The sequence below is a fragment of the Sinohyriopsis cumingii genome, chromosome 17 (assembly GCF_028554795.1).
Source record: "Sinohyriopsis cumingii isolate HCF-2022 chromosome 17, ASM2855479v2, whole genome shotgun sequence".
Lineage (NCBI taxonomy): Eukaryota > Metazoa > Mollusca > Bivalvia > Unionida > Unionidae > Sinohyriopsis > Sinohyriopsis cumingii.
Window position 1 is genome coordinate 69,778,964 of NC_142977.1, and position 22,439 is coordinate 69,801,402.

At 37.1% G+C, this 22,439-nt stretch overlaps 1 protein-coding gene across 1 annotated transcript in view; it reads left to right on the forward strand.

Moving 5' to 3' along the window:
- Nucleotides 1-22,439, forward strand: part of LOC149779190 (neuroendocrine convertase 2-like) — a 70,765-nt gene that overhangs the window by 9,323 nt on the left and 39,003 nt on the right. Inside the window, exons 4-10 of the mRNA XM_089938583.1 lie at nucleotides 3,017-3,085; nucleotides 4,524-4,631; nucleotides 7,410-7,490; nucleotides 8,132-8,260; nucleotides 16,784-16,848; nucleotides 17,799-17,887; nucleotides 18,450-18,619. Of these exons, the coding sequence (XP_089794709.1) occupies nucleotides 3,017-3,085; nucleotides 4,524-4,631; nucleotides 7,410-7,490; nucleotides 8,132-8,260; nucleotides 16,784-16,848; nucleotides 17,799-17,887; nucleotides 18,450-18,619 (711 nt within the window). The remainder of the gene's footprint in view (nucleotides 1-3,016; nucleotides 3,086-4,523; nucleotides 4,632-7,409; nucleotides 7,491-8,131; nucleotides 8,261-16,783; nucleotides 16,849-17,798; nucleotides 17,888-18,449; nucleotides 18,620-22,439) is intronic.

The window sequence follows — 22,439 nt, forward strand, 5'->3', positions numbered from 1 at the left end:
AGTATCACGGGATTACTAGGATACAGTTATTACTGTGAGAAATGTGACTATGGCTATAACAATTGAGAGCAACACAAGCATTGTGGCTCAAAATGCTCAGGATGTTTGACCTCTCAACCCTGTCTAGACGAAGGACAAGAACAAGTGAATTGCACTTCATGTCATCGAACTTTTGTCAGCCCTGCCTGCTACCAACAACATCTGAAGATGCAAGGTTCACAGACGAAAACTGCCTGTCAACTCCTTGTGCCCTACTTGTGGACAAGGTATACGTCCCAATAATACCAAGGCACACGTATGTCCAGGAACGAAACGATGTCACATTTGTCACCAAATCGTGGATGGACACTAATGCTACATTAACAAATAACAGCCACAACAAGATGAAGATGACCAAAGAAAGGCAATTTCATCTTTTCGGATTTCTAATTCATACAAGAGACTGGCATTCACATTCCTAATTTCTGCGTGGCTCATCGTGCGTGCAAGTAGTGCACACAAAAGCCTATCTTTAGTCATATCCCTCACTGCATGAAGATTCCTGGAGGACGTGAAAAATATTTCGAGGACCGAACACGCTAGCCCATTTCGCCCAATGGATCTTAAACATCGATGAGACGTGAAGTCAAGAGGACATCTAACGTTACGGAGATTGTCATCCCAATGCCATGGCGATGACTTGCAATTTCTCGGGATGAGATGGACAGTTTTTTATAGCTACAATACGGTCACCGAACGTGCTATAGTGACTTCGAACGGATCCAAAATCATTTCCATGCAAGTGGGTCAAGTGCAGTATAAATATTCGATGAGTTACTTGGCCATGTCTTTGAGTCGTCTGCCTAAAACGTTTAGAATGATGGAAATGGCCAAAGGTTATTTTCCGCACTTTTTCTATACCGAAGCCAATCATCATGCCGTTCTACCCCATTTGCATGAGGCTCACGACTACGACCCTGACAATATGCATACCGAAGAATAAAAAACTTTATAAGCTTGGTCCCAGACTCATGCCTCGGACTCCTTCGACTTTCAGTAACAAATTTTAAAGTATTGCCATTCTGACGTGAACATTTTATGGCGTTGCTGTGGAAAATTTCGGGAACTGTTCATGGAACACGGAATGGTCAATCCTTTGAAAGACACCTGCACCATTTCTTCAATGCGCGTTTATTAGTGTACCCTCAACGATTCATGTCCGAAAACACTCTGGATGTCATCAGCCTTCAATAGACTAACTTTGTCAAACATCAGTACTCGGTCTAAGCCCTCCGCTGGCTACATTACTTGTGCGACAAGAAAGACAAATGGATTCAACATGATCGTAACGGATGAGGCGAAAAGACCATCGGAATGTATTGGGTGGATGACTTTGACTTAGAAACCCCAAGATCGTGTACGAGTTTAGCGGTTGCTTATGTCACGGTTGTCCCATCTGCTATCCTGACCGTGACACACAAACTCAGTTTTTACAAGATACTATGGATGACTTGTTCCATGCCACACGTCGCCGGCACTTGAAGTTAAAACAGCATGGATGCCAAGTGGTGGAAATGTGGGAACACGAGTACGATCACCGTTTGAAAACCGATCTCGAGTTTAAGCGCTTTCGTGTAAAGTTATAAGCTGTTGGACCAACTGAACCCGAGGAGTTTGTTTTTATGGAGGATGGACAAATGCCACTTGTCTGCTGTACCAAACCGACGAGGAGAAAGGAGAAGAAATCAAATACTTGGTCGTGTGTTCCCTCTATCCTTACGTGTGCAGATAGTGTCGCTTTCCTGCATTGCACGCGTAATTGCTGATGGAACACATCGACCTGGACAACATTCGACAATACAAAGGATTGATCAAGTGCAATGTCTTGGCTCCCACGGACTGGTATCATCCCGTTTTACCTCACCATTGCCATGTCAGCACACCCATGAAGAACGCGCCTAGACGGGAACGTGGGTCAGCGTGGGATTGTTCAAAGCTTTGTACATGGAATACCAACTGTTAGAAGTATACTAAATTTACCACTTTCCCAAGATAGAATAGTAACAAAAGGACGATGAGACTCAGAAAGGCATTTCTGCAGACTAAGTGGATGTCGTTTTGAAACTTAAAACATAAACCAGCGGTGCTACACTCCCGTAGACGAAATTAAATTCAAATAGAAATACTGGGAGAAGGAAGGCATCACTTTAGACCACGTAGAGAAAAACGAAGGAAGGCGATCGTTTGCCAAAGTGCTTCTGGGACAAATTGGCGAAATGACACAAGGACCGTGTTTACCTAAGACAAATTATATGACAGAACCTTCCCAGTACTTCCAGATGATTCAAGACAAAACTAAATACACGAAACACGTGGCCGTCGTTCGAGAGGCTATCATCTTAGTCAATTATGAAGAAGAACTGGACTTTGTCGAAGCCGACGAATATGAAAATGTCATCATTGCGACTTACCCATCCTAGGTTAAAATTGTGCGAAGCTTTGGAACTGTTAGGAGATCGCGTCCTATACTTTGACACGGACAGTTGCATATACATCCATTGCCTGGGTCAACGTCGTTTTAGGTTTTATCCCACTCTTTGGTCCGATTGAGGTCAGTTCCTTGCAACATTGTTACCCATCTCCAGTACCGTGACATCACCTCACGTGTTCCTTTCCTATTGTCCCTAGACAGTACCAATACTTTTTCGTCCTTCTTTAGTTACACTCATGTTAAAATTCCCCATGATAAATTCCCATTGTCCCAATGGTACAACCACCCTAGTTTAACATTAAAGTCACATTGTCCCTAGGGTATCCCACTATGCTACTAAGGAGGGCCTTTACGTCATGTTTAGTACGTTTGAACTAAAACCTATCGGGTATCTGTGTCGAACGCAAACTTTCAAAATAGTAAGATTGATTTATTGTCAATCTTTAAAGATCTAGTGACTAATGTTATTTCTGTAAATCTAATATGCACTATGTGTGTTCTGCTCAGTACTGCCTTTGGTAAGGTATAATACCTCTTTCTTTACAGAACAATGTGTCAGGTCATTCCATTGCAGATGACCCAAGTGCACCATTGAACGTAACAGATGATATCTTGGTTGGTAGTATCAGCACTATTTATTGACATGTCTGTTATTTCAAATACAAGGGGTATTTGAAAGGTTCTGAATATTTTTTTATGACGTTTCTGTTTCTTGAGTAGGTCAATAAGTTTAATGTCAGTCGATATATAAAACAATGTTCTAATCAATGAACTGCAGCTATACATACAAAATGCCGGAAATATGCAATTATATACGCGTGACGTAATATAGCTAACTGACAGTAATGTAAAAATGAAAGACAAGGAGAATCAATTCTGAAAGATATAGAAACATGCTGAGAATACAGACGCTCTTAGCTTACTTTGTGACTGATATCAATTGCGAGTTTTATAAAGTTTATAGGTGTAATTCCTTCCGATATTTTATATTTTGGAAGCTGTTTCTTCGTTGTTAAGATCACTAAGAATCCATGGAAGATGGCCCACTGATTGGAAGACCGCTGTCATCGGTTGGAGAGAAGGTAGTGGCTGCTATCAAGGGGGCAATTGACTAAGCTGGTCGATAAAGGTGGAATATATAATTCGTCAGTAGTTGTTAAAGTGATGAAACATTATTTCAGACTCAGAAAGGTTTGTGAAATATCATCCTGCATGATGAAAACCCGACTAGGATCGAAATCGCCAAACGAATACTCGCTAACATATGAAAAGAGTGACCATATACGTTTTGTCAGATTGTCTCAGTTGATGAAACAGTATTTCGACATTCTTAAACATACTCAGGAGAAAATAATCTAGTTTGAATCAGATAAAACGTACAGCAACCGACAATAGGTAGGATGTAGTCGGACTGTTAAGAATGTTTTATGCTTATTATTATCCAGTAAAAAAGACCCTATCACCCGGTACCTGTCCCTGTGACTAGTGTTACAGCTTCAATTATTGCATGACAAGTGTTTAAAAAAGTTCAGTCCTATATACGTGTATATGTATTATAGTCTGAATGTGCGTTCTAACAATATCACGCTTCTTTGAAACTGCTTGGATACAAATTCGTTTCGAAGTGCATCCCTTCATTAATGTCAAACATCACAACTTGCAATTTATTTCGGTGGAACTATTTCACATATTACTGCACTTCATGTGTACGATTCAGCTTCGGTTCCTATACAACAGCTATTGTGCCACAAACAGATCGTTTTCAAAAAGTTGAACCATAATAACAATTTCAAATACCATTGCGCCATCTAGTGAGAGACAAAATGGATAAATAGCTGCATTATATTTTTTTCTTGCAAATAGTCCTAAGCCAATGTTTGCTTGCTTTAAAAATGTAGGTAATAGATGATAAAAAATACCATCTAATCGTAATAGAAAGATGAATAATAAAAGTATTCCGATTTCTGTGGAAATATTGTTATCTATTTTCAAATTAAAAGAGCTGAAAATCTAATTTGACAACATTGTAATATACTTTACATTAATATTGCAGGAAAATAGAATACCAGTATATGAGACAAAAGACTACGTGTATCCCAAAAGGAACAAGTTCTCAAAAATCGCATCGAAGAGCGAAGCAAAGCTGAAGGCCATTGAAGGGGTCTGCGAACAAATCATGCATTTATTATCACTGCATTTTAATAATATTCATTATTTTCAGAGATGTCAGGGTATTTGCAACTTGAACATTAACAAATTCCTACTATTGAATAGACAAAATAAATTGTTCATTTTCTTGACATGATTCATGCAATATATTATACGTTTACAAAATTACAGGCCAAAATTTACTGTTTTAGTTCCATAATGTCTTGAAAGTATCATACTGAGAGCTGGGCCATTGACAAGTTGGCTTATGACCTAGAGCATTAAAATTTGTTCCGAACTTCGATTACTAATTTAATTTCTTCCCCAAAACGATTGTATCTTGTATTAGCCAGACTTAGGAATGCTTACCATTTCTTACAAACTGTAAAATAAATCATACTGACACATTTTCTTTCTTAAGATAGCTTGCCTTATATTGGTTTAGGTCCCTTGTGAGTAAAACCTTGAAGACCCACTATGTGGTAATAGCAACTCTTCGTGGAAGATACATGTTGGAATCTTATATCCAAATGTATCCAAATATAACGCTTTTATTCGTAACCTATCTTGGTTGATATAATAATTTGTATTATCCCATCTAGTTCAAGATTTATTTAATGAGGTATTGTCATGTGAAACTTTTTCTCCTCAGCACATTGTTTGCATTTCAGAAAGATTAATTACTGATCATCAACAGAGACTTTAATTGTCTGGGATTTTGATAGTCTTTCTCCTTCCCTGGAGTAAAGCATTCTTGTTTAATTAATTAGAAACCCGTTTACAGTCTCTGTTTCTTATGAGTTTCACACGATTATTATTATCATTATTATTATTATTAGTATTTGCCTATTTCTCTCTCATCTTCCCGTGGTTACGGATTTTTAGTCTTAAGCTAAGTTTCAGCAAATAGCGAAATCCAAGAGGATTTATAAAATTCAACAAAATAATTTTCCCTTGAATGCCAAATGAAAATTTCGAAAGAAATTACATTATTGTAAGTCAAATCCCTAATAGTCCTAAATGTTTTACCAAGGGGTACATGTCCAACTGAATTTCAAGAGATTATAAATTAAGTTGATTGTAATCAAGAATGTGCTAACGTGCTAGTTGTCTTGGCTGTTGCGATATGCCATAAGTCTTTTGATGTATAGCAATAATATAATCCAAAATGTTCTTTCTGAATTCACAATAATTCAAAATTAATGTTCCAGTCCAAGAATATTTATGCGTATTTTGTACTTCCAACGAATACTAATTTGAATAAATAAATACACCTAAGCAAAAACCTTAACATAACAATAACACTGATTCTGATGCAAGATGTTACGGCAAGAATGCGTAATTTTTAGATAAGCAACATTCTGTTGCCATAAACTTGGTCTATGTCGCAATTATCATTTTCTGAAAATGCTGTCACTTAATGGAAACTTCCATTCATGAGGTTTCTAGGGTCAGAATCAAGACTATATTCTTTAACTCCAGTTCAGATCAACTTGTTTACATTAATAATGATCTGAATATTTAACCCACAATCACAGAGAAAAATAGCTATGTATTATGTTGTTTATAAAAATAAATTCTCCTGGTTAGGTACACAATGACCATGTTTTTGGACAAGGTCAAGTACAAATTAAAAATGTTTCTATAATATAATCATTAAGAAAACCAAGCGCACGATACAAACCAAACAGAAATAACTCCTTGGAGTAAAACGTTCACTTCATCCAACACTGATTTAAATTCTGCTAGTACTGATGTGGCTACGATATACGTTCCTTCCTCCTTGTTCACAAACAAAAAATATCTAGCCGTTTGTGATCTTGAAATGGCTCGGAACAAATGTTTAAGTCCAATAAAACTTGTGTTCTGTTGCGTATATCTAATAGCCGAATAAACCGCTGACGTTTATAGCTGTGACTGATTAGGTACGTTAAATTCCAGTACAAATATTTTCTTAATTTTGTTAGTAATATTGGCGCCTGAATTTGTCTTTTGAGGTACACTGAGGCTGATTTTAATATTGCCGTTATATTTATGCGCCACTGTGTTGTTTCGTTTTCAACAGATCGTTGCTCATGCCAATAAAACGTAGTACAGTTTCTACCGGAAATGAGATAATCTATGCATACAGGTTCCAATACTGTGTATGTTAGCTTTGCACAGCCCGACTTTAATATTGCTATTTTCCTTATTGTCTGTTGGTGTTTTTGACATCTTCATTGACAATTGACATTGTTTCTTGACTCCATTGGTTCCTTAGACCAAACGTACAGCTCTTTTCGAATGTGTCATTGTTACATGTTCTAATCTTACTGTCTTACTAGGGGCCACGGGTGGCCTTTAACGATCACTGCAATCTCACCTCTGTCCACGTGGTTTCAAGTATCGGTCTCGGCCAATGTGGATATGTGAGAAAGCTTGTCAGTAGCTTCCGGTGAGTCACTGGTGATTAACAGAATGATCCCTGGTTTTCTCTCCAACAGTTTTACTGGCCGCTAGTATAGTCCATCGTTTCTGAAAATGGCGTTAAACCTACTACATCATAAATTGTCTTACTGCTTCCTACACCAATTCAAATTTGAGTTGTATGTCTGTTTACGGCATGCGAGAACCCCCCTTTCTGTCTGAGATACATGCATATTTCACTGCTAGCCTCTCCATTCAAACCTACTTTTAATTTAGGTACTTTTGCGCATGCACATTCCACTCGACCCCATGATCTTTTCTATCCACCAAATTACCACCACCTATTATTATTATTATTATTATTATTATTATTATTATTATTAAGGTTGAAATGGTTGAAGAGCAGATATACGAAAAACGAGTGACGAAAACTAGGGATACTAATTGGAATGACATGTGGGCTGTGGTATGTACCGAACGTGAAACACGTCAGCACATCTGTCTGTACTTCTCACAATTCTGAGTGTTATCAATTGTCTTTCATCGCTAAATTAGTTACTGTTGAGAAAATTTAAACTTTACGGGGACAATACTATTAGTGATGTTCGCATGCGACAGAGATGGTAAAAAAATATGGTATGATATCAAGGGCGATCCGAACTATTTTGCATTCGGCAAATGGCGCTATACGCATGTCTGCACTCGAATGAGACCTGATTATAAATATTTTGAATGTAACCTAGCGCTTATCTTTGTTAAATGGAAACTAACGCGGAACGTCATCGGTTGCATTTCATATTTCTATCACCGTTTATGGATAATGTATTTTGTCATTATTCTATGAACGTTGCTTATTTTACTTTAGCTGAACAAATTCTACCAATTTGCACTAACGCTCTTTAGATGGCTCAAATGTTATTTTGTTTTAATCTTTTATCGTGGATATATCAGTTAATCAAATGAATTAATTCGTTTTTCCTTCAATCGCATGTACGCATGTGTTTATCAATATAGGTATATTACCATGTCATTGCTTTTATCTCTGATCCATGCTTTGATTTAATGAAGAATAAGTTAATCATAGTACTATATTTATCTCATTCATAGAACGGATACGTGGTTCCTTCAATGAAAGTGATGGAGGCATGGAATCTTGGATATTCCGGTCGTGGGATTTATGTTGCAGTTGTAGACGATGGAGCTGACATCTCACATATAGATCTCTTTGCGAACACGGTAAATTGCAAGCGACATTGTATCATGAGGAAAGCAATGACGATAACGCATTACCAGTACGAACAATTGAATGAATATTAGAGCGAGATTAAAATTCAATAAAAACAAACATCATATCGAAGGAAGAAACCATAATTATGTATTACAAAATGGTCATGTGTTGCCATCAATGAAAGTAAAACATAATTCATGATCTCTAGTAAATGTGAGGTGCTTATCACATATTGTCATACGTCTCTCCGATGCTGATTGGACATAAAGCAAGTGAGCCTCACTTACAACACTTTCAAATTGTAATATCGTGTTCGAGACATCGAGAATATTATAAAATATATAATTATTTTTATATTGTCTGAAACATTTTAGTCATTTACTTGTACTTTATTCCTAAGCCTACTAATTATGTTGTGCAACCTTTTTTCACATGCGCCGCAAGTCGAAGTTCTGGGGACTGCGTCGAATGCAAACTGGGGAGGGGGCATTTGCACGTGGGGGAGGCTCCACGGGTACGGTGATAGGGGTAGGCGGGGGCACCCAATACAGATTTCACACAGAGCGCCATTTATCTTTAGGGCAGGGAGAGAGATGGGTGATGAGAATGATAATATGTATATATGTATGTATGTATGTATGTATGTATGTATGTATGTATGTATGTATGTATGTATGTATGCATGCATGCATGCATGTATGCATGTATGTATGAATGTATGTATGTATGTATGTATGTATGTATGTATGTATGTATGTATGTATGTATGTATGTATGAGCAGCAGAGAGGGAGAACATCCTCTAATTGACTTATCCGCGAATCGCAAAAATAAGCCATCCTCTGAAAATCGCCAAAACTCTAATTGACCCACCATCGAATTGCAAAAATAGCCTTCCTGGAAATCGCAAAAAGATCGCGGCGGTGACTGTGGTACCAAGACAGCGCCCTCGTTGCTTGCAATTATCCGAAATTTTTATCAAGACCTATACGATAACGCGATCGTGGGTCATGTAATTTTATTGTTAAAAATCCATGCTGGGTTGATTGATCCTGACTTAATAAATTTGTTGACGCTCATGTCATCTCGTGTGTGTGGTTTCCAAATCATTTGAAATACCCAGAACACTCTCCGTAACCAAGAAAACTTCCGGGATAATACGAGACAATATCAACCGAGATAACGTCACTGCGGTCATATTCAGTATTCCACAATCCACAGTGACCGTATTCACAGCAACTTAATTTCACGTCTTCGAGAAATTCAATTCGTGTTGGCTTCCATGAATTTTTCTCTCTTGCAAAGTGAGAAGCAACTGACGAACCGGTGCAACAATTATTTAGTAAATGTTCAGTATTCTCTTTTGAAAATATCTGCGCAAGAGTTTTCATTTCTTAATGAAGAGATTCTTTACGATATATTTCGCCGTTACGTCGTACAAACGGATAATATTTGTCATCATCTGAACTCTTAAATAGCCATACTGATACATGATCATTTTTACTTTTTTCGTGAATAAAATCAAACATATTTCCCAAGGAGCCTGAGTAAAATCTTACGGTTCGATCTCGTGGAAATATTATTACTGCGCTAGTCCACGCGTGTTATTATCATCAATAATTTCAACTGGAGCTCCCTTCGGCTCGTTCTTTGATTCGTATAAAATCTCTCTGGTTATCGTTTTTATTTTTTGGAAAATTTTTATTTACTTCCTAACTCGGTGACATCATTTATTGTAGCTCCGGTATCCTTAACTAATTCAGCTAATTTGTTTTTGTTTCCCCACGTCGTTGATTAGTTAACTGATTGCCACGCATCGCGTTTGTAAAATCTTCGATTACTCGTTCGGCTACACAATTTAGTCTTGACAAAGTCAACGATGACAATCTCATTGGCGCAAGATCTTTAATGTTGGGGATATCATTTAGCTGTATATTCCATAAATATCCGCGGTCATAGGATACGCTTGAGCCTAATATGGTCTCTTAATACCATTCAACATTCTTGGTTTGTAATTTTTACTTAGCACAGCGGTTTCCCATTAGCAAGGACAGGGTCACGTTTCTCACGGATAATCCACTCAGCGGAATCTGTTTCTGCTAGCACAATACATTTTATTCTGAAAAAATATCTTTGATCGTTGAGATAATTAATAATCTTTTCCGCCCGCTCATCGTTCATTATAGCATCGTCACCTTTGTCGATGACTTTATCATTGCGTATAATTTTGAATGTTGACCATACGTAATATGCCCCATTGTCGCGAAATTCTCTTTTAGCATCTCGAATACTATAAACAGATTATTCGTCGAACCAGCCAGAGCTCGCCTCAGCAAGTCAGGGTTTCTTCTGTCAAGATCGAATCTGGATTCAGGAAACGAAATTGTCCAGGGCTCGATTGTAGCTAATCACTCAAATTATTCCATATTATATTTTAGACAAATATTTAAATAAACAATATTGTATATACAATAACTCAAACAAAGAACCAATGCAATTAGCTGATGATAAGGTCTTCAACTCCTTGTAACAAATCTTGAGATAATTAATTATTCGGACAACATTTGCAAAGTGTAAGAAGAGGGAGTCTTAATCCAAAACCGTGTTAACGGTGTGGTGATGGACTAAGATGGAAAACGCAGTTGTGTGTGGAATGTGGTGCTAACAAATATAGAGAACTAAAACGATATTATGATATAAAAATAACAACATGACGTTGTAAAGGACGTTGATAAAAAATCAGGGGGATAAAAATCTACACGATAAGGTTATTAAAAAAACCTGAAGATTATATATCTAGAGTTGTAAAGAAAAATTATAATTTAGACAAATAATATTATAAAATGGAACAAAATGAATTTGTCAGACATCATATCATCAAGAATTATGAAGCATCTCGTGATGGTGTAGTCAGACACTGTCAGCTGAAAAAAGTTGGTGTTGTTAATAATACTGGTTATCTAATGTCCGCCGCTGGGGTGAAGAGGAATTACTGTCATAGGTTTGTATATGAGACTTTTCACGGGGTGATCAAAGACGGTCTTGTGATCGATCATATTACGCATAAAAGCTCAATAACTCTTTAGATAACCTTCGAAATATTAAACAGAGCGAGATGTGGTAATACTGGAAGGTATAAAACAGTTGCAAGGAGGGCAGTTAAATCCATAAATACTGCGACCGGTGAAGAAATAATATTTCAATCAATAAACGCGGCTGGAAAGTATTTCGGTATTAACCCGCGTGCGGTGCAAAATGTTGCATATAAAATATAAAAAAATCTACGTTTTCGCAGAAGATTGACCAATGGATTTCATTTTGCTATGTTCCAATAGTGTCAGATACAGACAACGTCCTTGACAACTGTCAAAAGAGATAGATTTCACAATAATATTGGCTTCTAAATAAATATTTTTTGTGTGGTTAATTCTCCCTCCGAAGTGTCTCTCCGAGTCTCTGGGGTATATTCCTAAAAATCACAGTTAACGGTTGGAAGAAACGAAAGATTCGGTGAAACACCTATTACTGTAATATTAATTCGACAAGCCAAAATTGAGCGAGGAAGTAAATAACTACGATTCAATAAGCCGAAATTGAGCTGGGAAGTAAATAACTATGGTCTTAAGAGAGCGGCTTAATCAGCCTATGTTACAACAACGGAATTATATTTAAATGAAGTACAAATAATATTATTTATTTCAAGCGCAGACATTGTTTTATAACATTATTTCCCCCTTGATTTTATCTCGTTTGTTACTGAGTAATTATTTTTAATGTCATAGTAGCCGCCGCATTATTACAATGTAAATGTCTAGGTGATAATTAACAGAAAATATTTCACCTACCTCTGCTGCCTTGCGTTTCAGTCTGACTGAGACAGAAAAATTATCCGTCTTTATATTTATAAACAAGTGTTTCAAGTGAATCATATGAATTCCCAAAATGACTCATCATGTACGTTCCCAAAATATATCATCGCCTGAGTTCCCCCAAAAATAACTTATCGTGTACGTTCCCAAAATAACTTATCGCGTGAATTTCCAAAATAATTCATTATGTAAGTGCTTAAAATAACTCATCGTGTAAATCACTGGAAACATCTGTATATAATAGACGGACATTTTTTTCTATCGGTCTGGACTGAAGTGAAAGCAGCAGAGGTAAGTGAAATATTTTCTTCAGTAATCTAGAGGTTGTGTCTTACACAATTGTATTATATCACATGGTTGAGAAATATAATTTAAAGATATATTATATACTGTATAATGAACTATGACAATATCAAAGATATTATTTCTTCTATTAAGAAATTAGAACATGATGGCATAAACATATCTGATAAACTAAATCCTGAAAAAATTATTTCTCATTTTGAAACATTACAAGACCGTAAATACGAAGGTGGGTAGACACTACTATCAGAATACAAGTTTGTGAAGCGAATTCAGATGGCTATGTTTCAATCGTTGGCCACAGTAAAATAAATTGAAGTGGGGGAATTCGTCTCTCTCTCTCGCGCGCGCAAAAGAAAAAAATTAGATCAGAACTGTCTCGTCAATACGAAGCAAAAAAGACAATTAACACTCATATAAGACAATTAAGAAAAATTATGTCAGGAACTGTCAGTGATTGTACTAATGAAAATAAAAGTTAGAGTCATTTCATGAAAATGATAGTGAAAGTGTGTCAGATCAGTTAAAAAAAGATCGTCAGTGAATACTAACCGTCTTTTTTCCGTTGAATTGACAGATCCACTTGAAAATCAAGGAGGGGGATTATTTTTTTCACTCCTGTTTTCAATGCATCTATCACGCGTCAGTGGTATTTTTCAAGTGTCGTATGATTGGAAATCCTTAGGATTTTACATATAGATTCAGAATTAAAACCTATCCACGAAGGTCAAGCAAATTATTGCTCTGGTCAGTTAGTTTAAAATCTATTCTTGATAATAGCGGATTATAACATCGTAGATAGACCGGATTGATCGGCTCTTGTACAATCAGATATTCGGGTGCCACTTGTGTTGTAAAAGTATACAGAATATATCCTTGCTGCGCCTGATTTGATATATCAGTATTTGTCTGATAACTTCCATCAATTACATCACATATAAGATTGACCGCGATCACTGAGGATATATTTACAATTCCCGGAGAAAGATGACGGCCTTGTCAGTGCGGGTCATCATTGTGCCTGAGAATGTTATCCTGCTGTGGATTTAATTTTTTCCATTTTTCAATTATTTTAGGAAACAATTCATCAATGATATCAACTGATTTTTTTAAAACTTGGCTTGGTTATATTATAAAAAATTAAATGTCGGAAGATCTGCCTCTGTTATCGAATGTTGATTAAGAAAAAATCTTATATGTTCACCTGATCCTTCAATAACCAAATTAATAAGTCTATTATGAAAAAAATTCGATATCATCAATAATCTGATTTAGTATTTCTATTTGTGTCATGATTTCAATTTTTGTAGATGTCACGTCGAAAAGATACTCGTTAAATCTCTGGCGTAATTATTTCTGTTGATTCTCGTGTTCATGTTCCATCAACCTAAGATGAGATACAATTCCCAACTCCGGAAATCAACGTGGTTGGTTATTGCTGTCATATAACAACCAAATGTCTTATCATTTTCAAGTACAAATATATCCCGCCCATTCCAATATCTGCTATGTAGTTTCAACAACAAATTGTCATTACATTCTCGACTAGTTCCATGGTACGAACGACCCGTCGACGTAAAATCAGACCGTGTTGGTTCAGGTGGTATTGGATGTACTGGTGGTGCAACTTCAGGCAGACTAAAATACTTCTGATCGATGACTTTTAAATGTCCACGGCGTAATCGGGTGAATTGATTTATTTCACGGCTGATAATTTCGGTTCGTGTGCGGTTATGGCATTCTTGGATTTTATCTGCGCTGAAATTCATCATTGATCTGTTCTATTTGATAACTCGCCGTGGATATTCCGACAACCTGCCAGTCAGGCGTTACATCTGGCTTATTTTTATTTGCAAATACCAACGAAGTATTTGACTGCAGTCCGCCGAATGATTTTGATCTAATATTGAGCCAACTGTAGTATATTCGCAACTACGCCAGAGCTATTTCTTTTACTGGAATCGCGGTTGGAAAATTAATATTGAACTAATGGAGTTTACTGATATCATCGTGGTTTTCAGCGAGGTTGTATTTGAGACTACGTGCTGAAGTAGTTCTGTCATTATTTAAATCATGGTTTTCGAAATCAATTACCTCATTGTAGATCTTACGTATTGTGTCAAATCAGAATCTAATACCGTTACGTCATTGAGGCTTGATGATATTAGCGACGACAATTTAGTATACGCGCGTGTTGCCGTGCATAATCATGCAATTTTTTACTCGTTCACGTGGATATATATTTTGGCGATAATATTAAAAACCACAGCGACGGTTGCCGATCAGGAAACACATATTGTCATTGATACTGCTGCGGTTACTGGTGTTAACGCTGATAATACTACGCCGATGAGAACTGCTCGTCTTCAATATTTTTTTTTATAACTTCCGTTGTATAATCATCCACGATGGATTTTAGCGCTTTGTGCTATTAACGTGCTTGATCATATCAGCATTTTTGAACACTTAACTGTGTTAAGGCCATTGTATTTTATGCAGTAACCAATTGAAGTGTTTCAGCAACAAATTCAAGACACCACCAGGAAGATGATGCAGTTAATTTCTTATCAGCTGCTTCCATTATAAATGTTTCTTTCGCCTCCGCTATTTAACCAATAGACACAACTCCGAAAAACTTATCAGTTGAATGCCGCCAGGGATATGTAGTATATATAATAAATTTTGCAGTGCTTAACACAGACAGTTTGTACACACCAGTGACTTCCGGGGTATGTTTGATAGCATAATTTTGCTGTGACCATGTTGAGAATCCTGATGACACTGTATATACTATATTGACAATCTGTTTGTGGGGGTTTAATCAGATTAATTTTGTTAAAGATATCAGGAATTCCACTTATGACCTCTTCTAGTGTTTGTTTTTTAAAATCATTTCAATGCTCGTCTTGATATCAAAGAGTTTCACGTCAGCAGTCAATGGAGTGCCCAAAAAATCGTCTGCGATTTTATTGAGTTTTTGAAAATTTCTATGGGTGTTCATAAACATATTTACGTGAACATCATACTCGCTCGCACCGTAGATAATTCATGTATGTATGTATGTATGTATGTATGTATGTATGTATGTATGCATGTATGCATGAAGGGGAAAAAGAAAGACAGAAAACAATAGCTTGGATGGGACTTCAATTATATTTTACATTTATTGTCATTGTTTGGGTTGTATATGAAGATTTGTTCACCCAAGAGAGGTCATATTCCAAGAGCTCAGAACTTCATATCTTCCAACAAACTAAGGGCTGGGAAACATGATCGCGTGCAGGAGACAATATTGTTTGACATTTTGTGCGTCAATCGTTGACATAGTTACTGTTAGTTAGAAAAATGTAGATTACAAGGGTGTAGTTGGACACCGCCACCAGCCTAATTTCTGCTTTAATAATAAGAGATCACGGAACGTGCATTGCTAGGTTTAGGGAATAACATAGTCAATGTAGACCGCTCCAGTGGTCAGAGCGTCCGCCTTGGATACAGGAGGTCGTGGGTTCGATCCCCGGCCGAGTCATACCAAAGACTTACAAAAATGGTACTAACAGTTGCCTCGCTTGGCGTTAAGAGGTTAGTGTTAGGACTAGTCGGGCCGATGTCAGGATAATATGACGGACGGGACATCATGCTACATTGCAACCATAAAAATATGCGTATTGATAGACACAGTGTTGATGTATCAATTTGCATTGTATCAACACCTCCAAATGTAAGTCGTGTAGTTTGAAAATATAAGAAAACAATATCGAGTCAGTCATCTATTCAAATCATTACTGAATTCGTGCTGGATAATGCCCTGGAGGACTTGAATGATAAAACTGTGGACTGAAATATGTTGTTGTCGCAAGGTCTACCCAGCTTGCTTTTGGAAGACAACTAAAACGGATCCAAGAATTATCCCCTAAACATATCTGCAAAGCCAAATACTAAATCTGATATTTCATTTAAACCCGTCAAAAGCTTATACTGTATTTGATCCAATGATAGTTGTCCTTGTTACTGCAACAAATGACAGATAACAGTACACCGTAAGTCATGGGCTCGGGTTGGTCATGTCTTCAAAGGTGCTTGCCTTTACAGATCAGTGATATCTAACCAGTCCGTGTGAGTTCGAATCTCGGCTCAGACATCGTGGCTATGTTAAAAAGAATTCTAGGTTTTTCCCATGGGTAGGTGGCAATTTACGGTAGTTTCCCTGTTGTTTCCTCCACCAAATATACTAGCCGCCATGTATAGTTTGTTATATGCTGAAAGATGGCTTTTAATCTACAAAAAGACAACCCAATCCAAACACAACATAAAGAGTTCGTTTTTTTACTCTTAGAATCGCGAAAATGCAAATCTATTTCAGCGGTCGGACTATCATTATGACTATGTCATAGATGTGCCGGATCCATCACCAGTGTCAGGGCATACGTGAGTAGAGTTTTCCACAAGCTTGTTCTCTCTCTCTCTCTCTCTCTCTCTCTCTCTCAATGCAAAGCTATTCTCATTCAATAATGGTGAGTCTGGTAACATTTTTACAATAAATAATCAACTGTGTCATTCTCAGTGTGCATTTCATCTATTGAGGGTGGCAGAGCGAAATTAAAGTAAATCAAAGTGAGAGAGACTTACTCGCAATATTGATTTTATGTTACATATTATATCGTTCCATTCTGGTTTACTCATGCAAATACATACAGTTAGAAGTACCTCATATTTTCTTACCTACTTTCTTGTCAATGCAGGATGAAAGACATTAAGGGACATTGCGCAATGGTTTGTTTTTCAAACATTTCTTTTTAAAGCTGGACTACGGATTTCTAAGCATGGTCATGATGTGATTAGAATAAAAATATACTTATCAGTAAGTAAATCTGACTGGAAAAGAACTAAAATGTAGTCTTATCGTTTTGACATTTTCTGATCCACAGTCACATTATTTGTAAATTGTCGAAAGTGGAAAATGTCATTTGAAAAAGGTGATTGCTAACAACAATGCTCCTTAACACGAAATACGACGCTTTATTTCATAGGTTACTCAAAATAAGTGGAAAGGAAATTACAATGAACTTATATCGATACTTGCCAAATCTCCGTTTATGTTATAGATCTTGATTCTAATTATATTGACATGGTTCAAAATTCGATGCGGACATGTCCTTAGAGGCCACACGGTTCTCACTTGCCTTGGTGTTTTGTCTATAGTACAAAACCATTAAAAGATGATTATGTTCCCAAGCTTGTCAAGTCACATATTTATTTATTTATTTATTTCACATTTCTTATGACGTTATCCGTCTATCAGCCTTCTATCTTACATACTAATGGCGGCTGACGGACTATATTTGTTTTCTTTTTATGGCATTTTTCGTTACGATCAGGCATGGGACAAACTGCGCTGGTCTGATTGGAGCTGAGAGGGACAATAACGAATGCATAGCAGGAATTGCATACAAAGCAAACATTGTGGGTAAATACGAACAAACATAATTCACAGCTTTTTTCCAGTCTCTAGCTGTTAACATTAAACAAATAATGTTTTTAATAAACTTATTAAATCTAAGTGCTATGTTCTGGCTGTGAGACTGCTTGTACCGCTTTTAACTCTTGTCTTTGATCGGCCAATTTAGCCATCTTGGATGCGTTCGTGTAAGGTTATTGATCCTACCTAAGTTCATACTCGGTTTGAAAGAAGCAAGATGGCGGAGAAATAGTATTACCAAATTTTGCCCTTCCTTACGTGCCCAAAGCAACATGGCAGAAAGGTAGTCGTCGTCTGTGTCCTTGTATAGGTGATTATAGATTGCTAATTCTCTGTCGGAATCGACACTTTTGGGCAGACCGCAACATTTTGGGAATATGTCTACTGGCTGCCTTAGGACGATGATGATGATGATGATGATGATGATAATGATGATGATGTTGATGACTATGTTTAATAGTAATAATATATATAATAGTATAGGTAATAGTAATAACAAGGGTAGTAATAGTATCGACAAATTAAAACTTTTACTTTAAATCTTTCTTAGGAATCCGTTTGCTCGGGTCAAGAACGACCGATTTGATGGAAGGAAACTCCCTGTCCCACGAGTTCTCCAAGATCGATATTTATTCAAACAGCTGGGGGCCAGACGATGGATATGGTTTTTCACCAATGAGGACATTAACGTCAGCTGCAATTGAAAATGGGATTAAATATGTTCGTATGATAAGTTGTGCTCTTACGGCTAATACAATATTATGTTTATTTGCTTATTTATCTCATTACATTTTCAGATTTCGTTATTGGCGAAAACATTATCAAAAAATGCACAAGTGTATTAGATCAAATAACAACTGTATCGCACAAGAAACATGCTGCCAAACGCAAATATGCGCTGGAAAATGTGACTAACATGGTAGTTACTTAAGGAACAAAAGTCAAATCGTAAGGTAATCAGTAAAGTGATATTCATTACACCCTGTAACAAATTGTGAAGTACTCGGTAAAGTGATATTCATTACACCCTGTAACAAATCGTACGGTACTCAGTAAAGCGATATTCATTACACCCTGTAGCAAATCGTAAGGTACTCAGTAAAGTGATATTCATTACACCCTGTAACAAATTGCAAGGTACACGGTAAAGTGATATTCATTACACCCTGTAACAAATCGTAAGGTACTCGGTAAAGTGATATTGACACCCTGTAACAAATTGCAAGGTACTCGGTAAAGTGACATTCATTACACCCTGTAACAAATCGTAAGGTACTCGGTAAAGTGATATTCATTACACCCTGTAACAAATTGCAAGGTACCCGGTAAAGTGATATTCATTACACCCTGTAACAAATTGTAAGGTTCTCAGTAAAGTGATAGTCGTGTGGTAACAATTAGGATCATCACCGGTCTTGTCTTGAATCAATACAAATCAAATGGTTTATCGCCACTATGTTCAAGACTTTGTTAGTAGTAAGGTGGGATACATTAGCGTCAATGGGAATTAGCATTACAGAGACCCCTGGGACAGATTAGCGTCAAGGGAAATTTAACATGGAGAAAAATCGTGGGTCAGATTAGCGACAAGGGAAATTAACATGGAGAAAAATCGTGGGACGGTTTAGCGTCAAAGGAATTTAAACAGGGTGGGACTTTATAGCGTCAAGGGGAATTGAATATGGGATTTTTTTTTTTAAATTTTTTTAAAAAGGGGTAGGCAATGGAAAGGCTATCTCTTTTCGAGAAATATGGCTGGCCCTGAAAAGGGCCTTTGGGTTTTCTTCTTCTTCTGCTTCTAATTTCTTCTTTTTCTCCACCAAGTTCTTATTTTATCTCCAACACTCTTTCTCTTCTTCTCTTTCTTTTTCTCCTGCTCTTCTTTCTTCTTCTCTTCCTCCTCTTCTTTCTTCCTCTTCTCATTTTCTTCTTCTTTTTCAATCTTTTTGTTCCATTTGCTTATTCTTATTCTTTCCTCTTCATCCTCCTTCTCCTCCTTTATCTCTTTCATGACACCACTAATCTTGTCCTTTACCTTTTTTAAGTTATTAATTTCCATCTTTACACGATGGGGACTATAGGAATAATGGTCTTCAACCAGTCTTATCAACATCTGCTCCATCATTCCTAAGTTGTCTAAAACGTCTTGTAATGTTTGTATTTTGTCCATTTGGTTAGAAGCCATCTTCTTTTTTTATTCTTTGCAGAATGGTTTGAACGACGAATACTGTGGGTTCTTATACTTAAAGCGCGTACGTGAAGGAAAACATCCCCCTAAAACGTAAAATTGATCTTACCTAGATCATGACCAAACAACGCGCGGACGTGAAGGAAAACATCCCCTACTTTTTCATTTCATATAATAAAACCCAAACTATACTTTCTCATTTCATATAATAAAAACCCAAACTATACTCTCCACATACGCTAAGAAACAATAAACAAAATCCATAATCTACTATCCTCACAATCGTACGTGAGCGCTTACAAAACCCAAACTATACTCTCCACATACGCTAAGAAACAATAAACAAATCCATAATCTACTATCCACACAATCGTACGTGAGCGGGTACAAACACAAACACACAAACACAAACACACAAACACATACGCTAAGAAACAATAAACAAAATCCATAATCTACTATCCTCACAATCGTACGTGAGCGCTTACAAAACCCAAACTATACTCTCCACATACGCTAAGAAACAATAAACAAATCCATAATCTACTATCCACACAATCGTACGTGAGCGGTTACAAAACCCAAACTATACTCTCCACATACGCTAAGAACAATAAACAAATCCATAATCTACTATCCACACAATCGTACGTGAGCGCTTACAAAACCCTAACTATACTCTCCACATACGCTAAGAAACAATAAACAAAATCCATAATCTACTATCCACACAATCGTACGTGAGCGCTTACAGAACCCTAACTATACTCTTCACCTACGCTAAGAAACAATAAAGAAACCCATAATCTACTATTCCCACAAACATACCTTAGCTCTTACAAGCACCAACACACAAACACATACCCTCACACTATCTTAAAAAAGAGTTAGTGTTTATATTCACACTACTCTACCTACACATTGGCAAATTGATGGTTATTTCTTTTCTAGAGTATTGGGTAGCCCTGAAAAGGGCTGGTTTTTTTGTTTGGAACTTCATGGACACCTGGTTAATGGTGGCACCTTCCAGGCCTGGCGCCGCATACACATCTTGTCCCCCAGTTACTTTTTACCTTTTTGGGGGAGAGAGCAGAGGCAGGATATGTCGCTTCAGAATCCCAATTTTCGCTCTCTGGGATTCTGAAATTTCTTCTTCTTCTCTCCTTTTCCTCCTCCTCCTCTTCTTTGTATCTTCTCTCCACCTCTTTGTATCTTCTTTCCTCTTCTTCTTTATATCTTCTCTCCTCCTCTTCTTTGTTTCTTCTTTCCTCCTCCTCTCTTATCCTTCCCTCCTCCACAATGGCTTCCGCGGCCAGTTCATTTAATATGCGCCTGGCATATTCCAGATGCACATGAAGTTCCAACAGTTTCTCCAGTCTCGTGTTCATTTTTGGTGTTGATCAATCAACAAGGGTAGCTGGACTGCCGAACGAGTTTCAATTTATAGTGAAAGCGCGGACGTGATGGAAAACATCCCCTAAAAACATAAAATTGATCTTACCTAGATCATAACCAAAAAAAAAAACAACAACGCGCGGACCTAAAAGAAACACTCACTCACTTTTTTATGCTACCCATCACTATTTTAAAATTTTTTATAAATCACTTCAGTAGACTATCCACATACCCTCACATTTTTTTTAAAAAAAGAGTTAGTGTTTATTTTCACACTACTCTACCTACACACATTGGCAAATCGATTGTTATTTCTTTTCTAGAGTATTGGGTAGCCCTGAAAAGGGCTGGTTTTTTTGTTTTGCTATGGCATTCCTTTTAGTTTCTAAGAATGCGATGTCCTCTGAGGATAGACTTTCTGGCGATAGGTCTGCTTCTTCGGAAAGAGAAGAAGAACTCTTTGGTGTCGATACGACAATCGACAAAGCCTCTGTCAGTTTCAGGTTGCTGCTGCTGCTCTTGTTGTTGTTGTTGTTGCTGCTGTCTCTGAAGTCTGTACTTCTCTGTCCATTCTTCTTTTTCCCTGTTCATTTCTTCTCTGAAGAGCTCTTCTATCAGGTCTTCAGTGATTTTTAACATTCTCACATTCTCTATTTCTTCTGGCTTCGGTATCAGACTGTGTCTGACCCTATGCAAATTCAAGTAGGCTTCGTTGAGTTTAGCTAGTTTGGAGCACATCTTCTTAGGAGGATGAGTCGACAATGGATGGTTAGACTGGAAACAACCCGGTTCTTAAAGTCAAAGCGCGGACGTGAAGGAAAACATCCCCCACACGGTTTTTGAGTCGCAAGTTTAGTGAGTGTCATGAGAGGGATAGTAAGAAATGAAAGAGCATCAATCCAACATTCTTATAGCTAAACAAAAGACAAAGGCATTTTTTTAAAACACAACAATTTT